This window comes from Mesoplodon densirostris, chromosome 3 (genome assembly GCF_025265405.1).
Source record: "Mesoplodon densirostris isolate mMesDen1 chromosome 3, mMesDen1 primary haplotype, whole genome shotgun sequence".
NCBI classification, from domain to species: domain Eukaryota; kingdom Metazoa; phylum Chordata; class Mammalia; order Artiodactyla; family Ziphiidae; genus Mesoplodon; species Mesoplodon densirostris.
Genome location: NC_082663.1, coordinates 177,388,800 through 177,403,519, shown reverse-complemented (window position 1 = coordinate 177,403,519; position 14,720 = coordinate 177,388,800). Strand labels below are relative to the sequence as shown.

Here is a 14,720-nt window from a genome sequence, read left to right as displayed (position 1 = left end):
TGGTGAATTCTAAGTAGTATATCTGGGGTAGGACACAAGCTCAAATTTGCAGGACGGCCATCTACTTCTTATGATCTGCTGGAGCTGGGCCTGTGACCTCAAAGTCTGAATTTCTAGAAAAAGACATAACCAAACCCAATGCAGAAACTTCATTTGATCCCATTCAAAGAAAACATGGGGGCGAGGGGGGATTTTTAGACGTTTAGGAACCTTTGAATAGGGTAAGATATGGATTATTTTACAGCATTACTATTCATTGTTTTGGTCATGGTAATATAGAAGAACAGTCCAAAGGGTCATAAAATTGTTCAGGAAAACAATTTTAAAATAAAAGCGATAGGTAAAGCAACCAAATGTTAACACTGGTTGAACCCAAGTGATGAGGTACAGGGCTTCACTGTGCCATCCTCCAACTTTTTCTTATACTTGAAGTTTTTAGTTAGGAAAGATTAAGAGTTTTGGATTACCAGTACAAATGTATTTTACATTTTTCTAAATAAAATGCTGTTACCTTGTGCCCCTGCTTGCAGTGGGGCTCCCGGTGCCTGAGTGTACAGGACACTGACCAGCCTGAGGGTCTATCCGTTCGGGACGGTCTGTTCTGGGTAACGGCTGTGGGAGGGCAGCACTCCAGTCCTCACCCAGGCAGCCACTCAAACCCTTCACAAGTCCCTGTGCCTCCAGTAGCAAGTCAGAGGGAAATGGGGTGACTGCAGCAGCTATAGCTTCCAGGCACCCGTCATCTGATTTGTGTCTCTCAGGACTATAGAGGGAGAGGTCATTAGTATCACTTCACAGAGGGAAACTGACCTCAGAGGGAACATGAGCTTGCAGAGGTCACACAGTTGACATGTAGCCAAGCAGGGATTTGAACCAGTGGCATTCTGGTAAACCACTCACAATGGTCGAAAGGTTGAAGCAATCCAAGTGTCCATTGACAGACTGATAAACAAAGTATGGTATATACATACAATGGAATATTATTCATCCTTAAAAAGGAAAGATTCAGACACATGCTACAACATGACTGAGCCTGAAGGACATTACGCTAAGTGAAATAAGCTAGTGCCAGAAGGATAAATACTGTATGATTCCACTTATACGAGTGGAATAGTGAAACTGGTAGAAACAGGAAATAGAATGGTGGTCCCAGGGGCTGGGGGGAGGGAAAAGTTATTGTTTAATGGGTACAGAGTTATCAGTTTTACAAGATGAGAAGAGACTGGAGGTGGATGGTGATGACAGTTGCATAATAATGTCAGTGTATTTGATATCACTGAACTGTGCACTTAAAATGGTTATGATGATAAATTTTATGTTAGGTATATTTTACCACAATTTTTTTAAAAGGCAGCTTTGTATCACTACTTATAAATGAAAAATCTCTTGCCCTAATGGAAAGGTCTCCATAAAATTAAAGACAATTACACTCCAAATGCAGGTTGTTGTTAACATTGCTCTAGATGCTGGTGCCTGCTGAAGCTGTGCACGAAGACCTCATCCCACTTTGTCTGAAGGGGGATCGTGTTCAAAGCACTTTAGATCCAACTTTCTCCTTGACAAATTCAGAAGGGCCAAAAGAGAGCTTGAAAGGGACCTGCTTTCTCCCCAGCTGACTTAACAGGGTGGCGTCTGTGGGTCTCTATAATTGTTTCTCACGCCAGGGGGCAAGAGCACCCCACACTTTGAAAGACCCTTGTAAGGACAAGGTAGTAGGGGGCATGAGCTTTTAAAGCAGGGGCAGGCCACAGCATATTAAGTAATAGGAGCGGAATAAGAAGACCCCTACCACAAAGAGCCCTACCATGTAGGCCCGAAGAGGCACAGGGCTGTTTGGAAAGGGAATGCCTAGGTCTCAGGTGCCGGAGCAGAGGTACCTTGGTTCCGAGGACTCCTTGCCCTCTGAGAGGGGTCCAGCTGTGACAGGGCCAGAGCAGAGCGCTCTTTCAGTACAGGGCCTAGGATGGTGGCCTGGTTACTTCCTGTATGCAAGTAAATAAAACGCAGTCTCAGGACAGGACATGGACTAGACAAACAAAGGTAGTAGGGATGGCAGGGAAGGAACTGGAGGGAGAACTTGTTAAGAATGTCAAGAAGAAGGCACCAGTGGACATCTGATGTGTTGGCCTGCACTACATCCATACCCTTTCCCTGGAAAGTGCGCCTCGGCGTTCCTTTGGGATGTTGCCTCTCTCTGGGATTCTCAGTACAGTTGGTTGAGCAAGGATGACTTCCACCCCCTTTCCACTACAGGAGGCAGGAGATCCAGGCCTGGCCAGTCAGAAGATGCCATCCTTACTCCCCGCTTCGTGGCAATGATGAGTATGCTGCCCAATATCATATAAGCTCCTGAATTCAGCTACACCCAAATCTAGACTCACCCTTCCCTTTCATTTATGCTTTAGAAGGGTGCACAGCTTAACTGACACGGTGTGTGTGTGTGTGTGTGTCTGTATAGGGTAGTGTGTGTGCTGGGGGGTCCCGGGTGGGGGTAAAGTCTCACCACAGTGTCCACCTTGTCCAAGGGCCTCTGGAGGTTTCATCTAGTCTGTAGAGGTCCTTCCTAATAACTCAGATGTCCTTAAAGATCCGGGCCTAGTGAGCCCCTGTACTCTTATTTGCACAGAAGCATCCTCCCTCCCGTGATGCCAATTATATGACTTGGAGTTGACCAGCTGAAATGTGAAATCCCATAGACATTTAATCTTTAAATTAATTTTAAAGTTTTAGCTCTTTTTCTATTGTAACCTCATCTCAAACTCTTCCAGAGGCCCTTGGAAAGCCCCCAGGCTCCAGATCATAGGCGCATGACGCCTGACGTATAAACACGGCCGGGGACGGGTTAAGAAAGTGCGGGGGCCTCCTCGGGCCCTCGTGCGGGCGGGCGGGAGCGAACAGGGCCTCGCACGCATGCGCATGGAGGCGGGGCTGAGCCCCAAGCCTGCGCCGTGCCACCCGGCTGACAGGGGGCGGGGCGGTGGCGAGCGCGCGCCTGAGGCAGCAGCTCGGCGACCGGGACTTTGTGCTCCAGGGACCCTTCTTCGGGCGCATCTCGCATACCTGTCGTGTCCTTGCGAGGCGCCCCCACTCGGCGGGACCGGCCCCGGGGAATGGAGAGGGCCCGCCCCCACGGCCCTGGAGGGACCCGGAGGAGACGACCGCGCGCGGTCTGACCCGTCGTCCTCGCCGAAGGGGCCCATGGGCGCGTCCCCGCGGGCGGGCCGCGGACGTGAGGGCGGCGAGCAGCAGGGCCGCGGCACCGAGGAGGGCCGTGCTCGTGCCCGGCCCTGCACCGGCCGCGCGCGTGCGCTCCCACAGCCGCGCTGGCCGCGCCCGCACCGCCTCTCGGCGCCGGCCCGGGAGCCCGGTCCGAGAGCAGCGGCAGCGGCGGCGGCCGGAGGGACGATGAGCGGTGCGGCGCGGGCGGGCCCGGCCCGGCTCGCCGCGCTCGCGCTGCTGACCTGCAGCCTGTGGCCGGCGCGGGCAGACAACGCGAGCCAGGAGTACTACACGGCGCTCATCAACGTGACGGTGCAGGAGCCCGGCCGCGGCGCCCCGCTCACATTCCGCATCGATCGCGGGCGCTACGGGCTCGACTCGCCCAAGGCCGAGGTCCGCGGTCAGGTGCTGGCGCCGCTCCCCATCCACGGAGGTGAGTGCCTGGCAGCGGAGAGAGAAGCCGTGGCGAGGCGGCGGGCGATGGTCCCCGGTCCCTGGCCACGCGGGAGCCGCAGCCTGGGCGCGGGGGCGGCGGGCGCGGCGCCCCCACCCCGGCCCGGATTGTCGCGCAGCTCGGCGGGCGGCCCCAGGGTCGAGGTTCCCGTCGTGTGCACCCCCGCCTGCCCACTGCTGGGATGAGGCTTCAGACGCGTTATTGGGTTCTTCTTTTGAGAAAGAACGTTCCTTTTGGTTTAGTTAGCTTGTTTACAGGAAGGCATTGAACTGCGAGTTTGCAGGGACAGCTCAGACAAAGGAGGTGGTGGAAGAGCGCAAAACTAGTTCATGATGGATGAGGTCTTAACCTGTATTTCGGAATCCGCAGGTTCGTTTCCGAAATCACAGACTTAGCGCTGCATTGAATCTCGAAGGATGAGGCCCTTTTCTAATGTAGAAGCGTGCCGTTTTTCTTAAGTGGCAAGTGAGAGGAGGGTGGAGGAGAAAAATGGGCATCTTCCCTGTTGCTTTTGACTGTTATTCTGCCCCACCAGTTTTACTGTAATTTGACGCCTGAAAATCACACGTTATGAAGAATCCAATACCAACTGGAACCTGTAGCCAAGTCTTCAGGTCACGGGAGTCTACCAAACGGGAAATGGATAAAATTTTCGAGAGTTGTCTCTGAAGCGTTTGGCTTAACCTTACGTCTTCCTATTATCATAGGCTCTGTTTAATTATTTGGTATAAAGCATATATTTGTATAAATTTCTGGTCATGTTTTAAAGGAAACTTTTCCCACACGGTGGAGTATGATTTTGTTTTTTGGCCCACAGCAAACTTTTTGGAAAAATGCCTACTATTCTTCTCAACCCCCACCCACTCTCACCCTGAGAATGCTGAGAGGGGACTTTTTTTTTAAGCTGCTGTTCATGTTAAGATGACCTAAACTAGGCAACCTAAATAAGGTAATGGTGTTTGTTTTTATACTCTAAAATATTAAAACATCATGCACCTTCTGAGATCTGTATTTGAATGCTAACGTGCTAAACTGTTTTCTTCTTTGAGGCAATCTAGCTGAGGAAGAAGAATCAGGTAAGGCTTTGACTGTAGCCTGTCCCCAGTTTACACCTGCCTTTTAAAAGTTCATTTTTACACGAGTAATCAAGTGTTAGGGTACACTTCTCATCTCCACTTTGTTAAAAAAGGCAGTTAGGGTCCCACCTTGCCCACAGAAACAACTTTGGCCTTTGGTTCATTCAGTAAATATTTGCTTGCTTGTTCTGTGCCAGTCACTGTGGTTGGGACATATAATGTTGCCAAACTATGGCACTGACAATGGTAGTCTATTTTCTGGTGCTGAGATCTGTGAGGGTCACGTGGAAGGAGAGGAAGAGGAAGAGAGAGAGGCAAACTGTTCTAGAGCAAGAGCTGGCCCTGTGCAGTATTTTGAAATCTGTGGTTTGCTTTGGGGCTTGATTCCCCCAGGCACCCCAAATCCATGATCCTCACTTTAGATACTTACCTCATAAGTGATCCATGTTCTGGAACTACTTGTTGCTTGCCTGTCACTCCAAACAAAAGCTCCATCTTTAAGAAAACTTGTTTTAGGTGTTTGGATAGAAAGGTATTGGGCACTGATGTGTGGGTAAAGGTTAGTCCTATTCCCCTGTCAACGAGGAGGTAGCATGAAAGGATTAAAGGTTCTGAGTCGTGCTGTACATAAACTGTGACACTGGGAAGGTACTTTGTGACTCCAAGAAAGTAATTCGGCCTTTTAGCCTCAGATTCATCTGCAAAGTGGAATGGTGAAATATTTACACCATAAGGTTATTGAGAAGTTTAAATGATTCCTGCATTCTTACAAGAGGAGATTTGTTAACCTAAATGAATCTCTAAATTGGTGGAGTTTAAACACGGCATCAATGTGCATACATTGGAGCAGTGTGTGGAAACTGAGTCTGCAGTCAGTTCCCCTGAGTGTCTGTCTTCTCTTCCTGTCCTCTGTTCTCTAGAGGCTCAATTTGTATCTGCACAGCATGAGATTGCTCCATGTTTGCTCATGGTGTTGGTGGGATCCTGCAGGTTTGGGTCTGGCTTTGTACTAAGGAGTCTGCACACATAGGTTCTTTCAATCCAGCAAATACTAATTGAAAACCTACTGGTACCAGCCACCATCCAAGGCACTGGGGCAGAGGGAGGGGCCACAGCAGTGAACAAAACAAATCTCTCTCCTCTTCCTGAATCTCACAGTCTAGTGGCGGTTTTTATGTCAGTTTACCTGTAAATTGTTTCTAGATGGATTAACATGAAATCTAAGACATTTTTGTGCTTTTGCAGCAGGAATTTAGGAATGTATTTTATTTTTGTTTTTTTTTTTTGTTTCTTGGTTTTTTTGGCTGCACCATGTGCTTGCAGGATCTTTAGTTCCCCGACCAGGGATTGAACCCCTGCCCCCCACAGTGGAAATGCAGAGTCCCCACCACTGGACTGCCAGGGAAGTCCCAGGAATGTATTTTAAAAACAAGAATGGTGGTAGAAATCTGTTTAAACTTTTCCTGTTTAAGAAAATGGCTTATGTCAATTATACCTCAAATAAAAGAAGAAAGAAAATGGTTTAAAAGTTGTGTGATATTTGGGTATTTCACATTATGATATTCTTGATTTAGTGAGTCTCAAATTTTTGTATTTTTAGAAAAAATTATACATTCCTTCTGACTCTTAAGCTCTTATAATTTGATTCTTAACATGTTTATTGAAGATTTACTGTGTGTTGACACTGAACAAAGTGATGTTCAAATTACAAAAAACAGTTATCAGACAGAATTCCTGGCAAAAAAAACAGGTGTGGTCAATAGATGGGAAATTAATGAAAATTCATTTTGAGGACAAATATTTGGTAGAAATGAACATAAAGACAAAATAACTTTACAGTTTTCCTGGAGCTTAACATGATGACTCATTTTAAATCTATGACTTGGTTTGTGAAAGTAAAAACCTTTCTTGTTATTTTGCATTGTTTCTATTGATTAGGCATGTATGAATTACTGAGCAAGATTTATTTGTCTTATATCTTTAAAGGGCAAATTGGCTATTTTTTCCTTAGATGCTTTAGTATTTTAAAAGTACATTTTGGAAACTGTTTAAACTTTATAAAATATTTCATAAACAAGTGTTGTACTTTGAAAATACATTCTTTATCATTAAATAGATGTAAATGGAGATTCATTTGTTTGGTGATAACAAATTTCATATTTTAACTGATAAAGAACTCATTTTTAGAAATGGACTTTTGAAAGAACACCTTATATTTATGTACAGATCGTGGTTGTTCATGGTTGCTTTCTTACTACTTACTCAAAGGGTGAGCTTAGATCTATAAACAAATGTAAACTAGCCAGCATTTACTGTTCCGTGGACACTGTAAATGTGCTTTATGTGTATGCACACTAACTTTTTGTTTGACGCTAGCATGGGGGTTGGGAGAGGAGAAGGCCCTGTTGTTGATGATGTCATTTTGTATGCAGATGTGCTGGTGGGAAGAATTTGGTAATGGCCACTTAGCCTAGAAATTTTCAGGATTGGATGTTACAGCCTTGGAGAACAATTTTACCAAATTAATAAACTTTTTTTGGCCATCTTGCTGACTGTAGGGATACAATAACATTTTTTTTTAAAATCTTAGATTCTTATGTTTTATGTGATTCTATTGGATGAATCCATTAAGCCTGAACTTGGTTTTTAAAATTCTGAGAGTAAAGGCGATTGATGTGGAAACAAGATCTTGGATGAAGAGGGCCATGTGATGTTCAATTTCATAATGGCAAAGACAGGGGCTACTGGATATAGTTAGAGATTTCAAAATATTCAGAGAAAAAGTAAGTGTGATCCTAGAAGCAGAGATCTTGAAAGGAAAGAGAATTCAGGAGCTGGAGGCTCTAAAAACCAAATTTTGATATAAATTAGATGACCAAGCAATATATGATAAATTATATTTGTGTTGAATTTTAATAATTTAGAATTTAACAATTTAGAAAATGTTTTTACATACTGTATTTTTCCTTTGCTTTTGGATGATTCATTAGCATTTAAATATTTGAATATATATATTTAAACATTTGACCTCCCCACCAAATATCCATCCTGCTGCCATCCCATTTCTCTGTTTCTCTTTATGGCAAAGTGTTGTCTATACTTGTTGCCTTCAATTTTTCTTCCTGTTATTCTTCACATTGTGAAGTTCTTTGATTGTTGTGTCAGTGATTTTGATAAAGACATGATATATTTAACTGAAATATTGGACTAGAGTATCCTTAGGATCTCAGTATATGGAATGGTGAGCTGAAACTAAGAAAAAAGTTAATAGGAATGAATATGTATTCTTGATTTGGGTAAAAAAAGTTAGCTCCAGGGAAGGGAGTTGAGGGGAGATAAGGCTTAGAGCAGCATGTCACAGGACAAAGCCTGTGAGTGCTCACTGACGAGTTCATTCTAATCTTGCATGCATTTGAGCATCTGGATCCTGGGTCGCACTGGTCGCACTTCGTTATAGGCCAAGCACACCTTTAGTTCATGTTCAATTCTGACTATGAGTTTTAAGAGATGAACAAACTACAGAGCATTGTTTTGAATATTACAAAAGGGAAATCCTTCATTTGAAGGAACGTTCGATTAGATGGCTTCCAAGATTCCCTCCATCTTGAACAAAGTGTGACTGTAAAGTAATAAGACAAATCTTGTTAAACAAACCTGCCGGAATAAACCCATTAAGGATACTATTTTTTTTCACACCAGTCACATGGGTGTGTATGTGTGGATATATATACATACATACTGTGCAACAATGAAAACAGATTTAAACATTTAGAATTTGTTTTGTGAGATTATCTTTTTGATTGAACAATTTGAAAAATACATGCAATATACCAAATCTTTGTCTTTTCTGGATAGATTTTAATTTTGACAATTGAAAATTATTTTTGATGCAGTTTTTTTAATGTGCTTGTGAACTCTTTCTTTAGATAATTCTCAAAGAAGTCTGGTAGTGCTTTGGACCATGTCCACGTCACTGGGATGCATGAATAGTCCTCACAGCTGGTTCTTTTAAGTATAGCAACCTTGACTTACAAAATGAAATTAAGTTGTCAGGATCATCAACATTTGTTTGTTTTATCATCTTAGAGTATTTTACGCACTAGGCATTCATTTTTTTCCGTAAATCATAGTAAGTGTAGATTTCTTTACTGTTGGAAGCAATTTTGAGTGAAATAAAGGGAACCCTTCAAATGTCAAATGAAGTAAATTAAAAAGTCCTTGATAAGCACCTACTCTGTGCTTCTGTTATACACGTTCTGTGGTGTGTGCAAAACACATAGTATGTAATTCTGCCTGAGAGCACTTGGTTTTCTTGTTGAGATCAGTCTTGCCTGGATGGCACAAACAGGACATGCCATTGTAGAAGGTGGTGCAAGCTGTCTGCAAACTCCAGCCAGGGGGCCAGCCACCTGTTATTGTAAACAGAGCTCATTGGAATACAGCCACGCCCATTCACTCACATGTCTGTGGTTACTTTCAAGGTACACCGGCAGAGTTGAGCAGTTATTACAGGAACCTGTATGGCTTCCAAGCCTAAACTACTTATTCTCTGGCCCTTTAAGAAAATTTTTGACAACCCACAATCCCTGTTCTAAAGGTTCATTTATACCTTAGTTTTTCCCATTAAAACTATGTTATGGATTTATGGGTGAGAATTTGATTCCTCAGTTGTCCCAAACTGTGAGCTCTTGGAAATTAGGAACAGTGTCTTCTTTGTCTTCTTTGTTTCAGCCAAACACCTAGGACTGTGCCTGGCACTAGCAAGCCACTGTAATATGTGATTGCATTTAATCCTGTGGTGCTTGGTCTGGTAGTGAAACTGATAGCAGGCATTGCTGGAAGCTGTATGGTGGGATGTGGTGGGGTGTTGAGGGACAGAATATACTGTAGGGTCTCTGTTATTATGCTAGATCGTAAATGGTACAAAGACCAGAGAAATGAAAAATTATTTGGACTTGTAGTCTAGAGAAGTTTCATTGAAAATGTGGAACTTGAAGTCAAACTTGATTAGTTCTGCTTCCAGCCATAATGGAGTAACAGACACCAGGTTTATCTTGCCACCTCAAGTGACTGGAAAACCTGACAAAGTTGTGAAACAGCAGTTTTAGAAATAGGTCAAAAAACAGCACAAGACAGTGATCCCTGAGAGAAAGGAAATAAACAACAGAGCTCTGTGACTGCCTCAGTTGACCTCCTGGGGAGTTTCCAAGCTGCAGCACAGGGAGGGGGGACCCAGAAAGAATCTGGTGGTCTCCCCGATTTGATGAGACAGTTCAGAGCTCAGGGAGGCAAAGGCAGCTTGAATGTGTGAGGAGGTCAAGTATAGGAGAGGAGGGAGCTACACAGAGAGCAAGCTCTAAAAAGCCATAAGGGGTCCCCTCAAGCCTTTGGTTGAGTACTGATCTGCACGTTTTATGGAGAACTGTTAGGAACTCAGCAGGTGGAAGAATTGTTGGAGTTCGCACAAGGCTGGGAATAGTTCATATTCTCACTAATCAGAGTAGAAAGACCTGATGCACAAGGCATGGAGTGAGGCCAAGTTAGCCCCGGAGAAAAGCCTGTTCTGGACCCACCTACCAAAGCTTAGAAGCAAACCTTAAAAGGATCAGATTTATTCAAAGTAACTAATCCTGAACAAACCCCAATAATATTTAAAGGAATACAGTAAAATCCAGCTCCCCAAAACATGAAATCCAAGACTAGCATCCAATCAAAAATTAGCAGACAAGCTAAGAAATAGAAAAACATGACCCATACCAGACAGGAAACAGGCAGTAGAAACAGTCCCAGAAATGGGCAAATGATGGAATTGCAGATAAGGATGTTAAAACAGCTATTACAAATATATTCGGTTTGTTCAGGGAGGTAAAAGAAAACTTGAACATAATAAGGAGAGAAATGGATCTAAAAAAGACCCACATCAAACTTCTAGCAGTAAACTCAAACCTGAAAAAGTATCGGATTTATATTGACAGAGGAAAGAGTATACTGAGAGGATGGTATTTCCTGCTTTGGTGTTCTTTCTTTATCCCAGGCAGTGATATAGTTAATATATATTGGGTACCTATTGTGTACCAAGAATGGTGCCAAATACTGTACATGGATTATCATTTAATCCTTGTAACAGCTCTCGGTGGTACTATATCCTCATTCTGTGGGTGGGAATTTAAGGGACTCCAGTCTCACACTTAGTGGTTTTTTTTTTCTTTATAGCACTTAACATGGTTGGAAACTATATATCTATCTTGTTTGTTTCTGAAGGCAGAGATCCGGTCTCAGTGTCCACTTTTGCATACTCAGTGCTTAGTGTTGAGCCTGGAACATAGGAGGGTGGCACTGGTAATTAGTGTTGGATGAATTAAAGCGAGTGAGGTAATCTACCAGCTGAATCCTGTGGTGATTCAGTATAGTTTGGACTTGATGTAGGTCTGTCTGACTGCAGAGCTTATACTTTAACCACATCTTGTATTGCTTCCCAAGTGGGTTTAGTAAATTATGATATATCTATTTAGTGGAATATTACACAGCCATTAAAGGGGATCATTGTGAAAGCTGGCTATATCCTACAAAAGTAAATACATAGTGATTGAACTTTGACTGTGTTAAATATGCTTACAGTGGACAGGGACTCAAAGTAATATGCAAAAATAAAAATGGTTGTGTTATGTTGATTGGATTGTGGGTGATATTTCTCATTTTCTTTTCTCTCATTTTTTTGAAATTATTTTTAATATAAAACCTTCTCCATAGGGGGAAAGTCATACTCTCTAAAGTGAACAAGTAAGTGTCTAAGGTTGGTATTTTTTTAAAATTTATTCCCTAGCTTCAAGAAGAATTGAATGAATTCCAAGCAGTGGTTAGAATGAGTAGAAAACTGGAAGATACTAGAAATAACTGAAGAGGGCATGTTTTTCACCAATAAGAAAAGAGGAACTCTCATGTTTTTCACCAATAAGAAAAGAGGAACTCTAAGACCAAGTCTTCTTGTCTTAACAGGAATCAAGCTAAAATGTATCATCGTTTTGAGCAGTTAGTGAATCCTAGAAAGGGACAGGACTTGGCTTTTGTATAATATTTTTATCATGATGATATTAGTGCTTTTATTGGCTTTCACTGTTTAAGATCAATCTGTAGTTAAAGCATGAAGACTTAACTATGGGTAATCTCCACTTTTTGAAAGTTTGCTTTACACTTTGCTTTTACAAAAGACCTACATTAGTACCGTGTGTTGGGGGGGGGGGCGGGGGTAGGCGGGCCTCTCACTGTTGTGGCCTCTCCCATTACGGAGCGCAGGCTCAGCGGCCATGGCTCACGGTTCCAGCCACTCCGCGGCACATGGGATCTTCCCGGGCCGGGGCACAAACCCGTGTCCCCTGCATCGGCAGGCGGACCCTCAACCCTCCCTGCGCCACCAGGGAAGCCCTAGTACCTATTTTTGATTTCCTCTTCAGAAATCTGAAGAGGTTTTTCGCTTTTAATGGAAAAAAGGCAAGAAGCAAAAATAGCATTCAGCATTTGTTTTGTAGCGAGACGAGCCAGTGTAGAGGCAGCTGCACCCAGAGCAGTGAGAGCGGCCCCGCCAAGCTCCTGCCCTGGAACGACACTCAGCATCTTAACATTGAGCTGCTGTAGCTGTAAACCGTGTCTGTGAACATCTATGCTCTATCTTGATTTATTTTGTGGGTCCGTTAGCAAGATGTGTCCTGCGGTAATTGCTTCTTCTCTTTTTGCCGTTTTGGCTTACAAAAGGTTTCACAGGAAAGCTCGACTTTTGTGTAGCAGAGAAACCTGTATAATTGCAGACCAGAAAGGAAATGTTATCAACCTTAAGAGTATACAATTATAAATAGATGACAAAGCTGGAGAAATAGAAGAGAGAAAGGAGATATTAGGGACAGGTGAGGGCCAGTATCTTCATCGCATCTCACAGGTGAGGATTCAAGAGAGAGTCTGTAATTGCAGAAACTAGAAAGGTTTAACTGCAGTGGAAAATAATGAATTAATAAAATCAGAAGAGAGGGAAGATGGAGAAATGTTAAGTGAGCAAAATCCTAATTTGTGACATCGTAAATCCACAGACAGTGTCTAAAGTTGAAAAACCAGGAAATAATGGCTGTAAGCCTTTTTAGAACTAGTGGAAGGTGACCACCGGAAGAACTAAAAAAGAGCTAGTTAAAAGTGGTTGCCTCTGGCGACTGGGGGTGATGGGGTGAATGGGGCTGGTGCACTTTGCTGTATGCCATTGGGTGGATTTGTCTTTTTTTAATCCGTGTATACAGTATGATTCCCACTCTTTCCCCTGTGTGCACTGCAAATGAACTCTGCCCCCTATTTTTTTTTTCTTTGAAGAAGCTCCCTTTTTTCCCAACATCTGAGCTCTTCCCCATTCATCTTCTCCGTGCTTTCTGTCGCCCAAGCAGCTGAATGTTGCTGGAGAAAAATCTTAGAACCCAACTTACTGAGGTTTGAGATCATAAAACTTAAGCAAAAATAAATGGGCACTTAACAATATCCAGTAATCCAAAAATATTTTCTTGTAAAGAAATAAGAGCACTCTTTGTGACAACAATTTTTTCCTCTCTCCACACGCCTCCTGCGACAGCTTCCTGTATCTTTACTTTTAGCCTCGTCTTCTCCTCTGAGCTCTGGATTCATATATTCAGCTGCCTACTTGGTATCTTTAACTTAAATTTCTCAGACATCTCCAGATCGATAAGCTTCAAATGGAGCTTTTGATATATATCTATTGTTTGCCTTCCAGTCTGCTACCCCTGTTCCCCTGTCTTCTCCATCTCAGTAAATGACATCGCTGTCCACTCTTGTTATTTAAACACATTTCATCCTGGCTTCTTTTCCTCACATTCCACATCTGATCTGTCCTCCACAGTTTACCTTCAGGGTGTATCATATCTATCTGTTGCTTGCCATTTTCACTCCTGCCATCTTAGTACAGGCAGCTACCATCTCTTACCATTTTTTGGTCTTTCTGCTTTTTCTCTTCACTTCCATCAGTCTTTTCTCCCTGGTAGCCACAGTGATCTTGAAGCTTCACCCAGTCATGTCACTCCTTGCTTAAACTACCCTTCAGTGGCTTCTTATTGTCCTTAGAATGGAAATCTGAACTCCTTACTGTGGTATACAAGGCACTTGCTGCTTGGTCTGGCTCCAGCCTTTCCTTCCCTCAGGCCATTCATCTCACCCTTGCTCACCATGCTGAAGCTACCTGTATTCTGATATTCTTTCATTCCTAGGGCTTCTAAGTTTTCTTTACAATGTGTACCTTATTGCCGGCATCCCACTCACCTCTACCTCCTACTGTCCCACACAGTGTTTGCTGTATCAGTAGAGCTTTATGGTTCTTTGATACTGTATAATGGCCAGTTAAAAGGGCCATGGAGATGGAGACATGGGGAAGGAACTGTAGAATCTAAGAACTTAACAGTCATCAGTGATCATCAAGTCTAACCACCCATCTGAGGCCTCAGCATTACTATCCGATGGTTTTACAGCTCAAGCTTGAACAAATGAGTGACAGAAATCTACCACATTCATCTCTGGAAAACAGAATGTTAGAAAGTCTTTTTTTCATTTGAAGGGAAAAAAAGGCAGTTCAAAAATTTGTAGACAGTAGTTAATTTCCTTGTCTGACTCAAATCCTCTAACCCTTAGACTTCCTATTCCTATTTCTATTGACCATTCTTAAGAATATGGTATTATAAACCATAGAATGCAGTATTCCACTTAAAGGATGCAGTGAGTTGTATAGTGTCCTACAAAACTTCATGTCCACCTGGAACCTCAGAATGTGATCTTATTTGGAAATAGGATCTTTGCAGATGTAAGTAGTTAAGGATCAAGATAAGATCATAGTAGTTTAGGGTGGAGCCTAAATCCAGTGACTGGTATACTTATAAGGAGAAGAGAGGATACAGAGAGACAATGGGAAGATAGAGGTAGACAGAGATAAGAGT

The 14,720-nt window shown here is 43.1% G+C and overlaps 1 protein-coding gene across 1 annotated transcript in view; it reads left to right on the top strand.

Moving 5' to 3' along the window:
• Nucleotides 1-2,964: 2,964 nt before the first annotated feature.
• RNF130 (ring finger protein 130) overlaps nucleotides 2,965-14,720 on the top strand; it is a 101,282-nt gene continuing 89,526 nt past the window's right edge. The window contains exon 1 of the mRNA XM_060095056.1: nucleotides 2,965-3,652. Coding sequence (XP_059951039.1) covers nucleotides 3,199-3,652 — 454 coding nt within the window. The 5' untranslated portion in view covers nucleotides 2,965-3,198. The remainder of the gene's footprint in view (nucleotides 3,653-14,720) is intronic.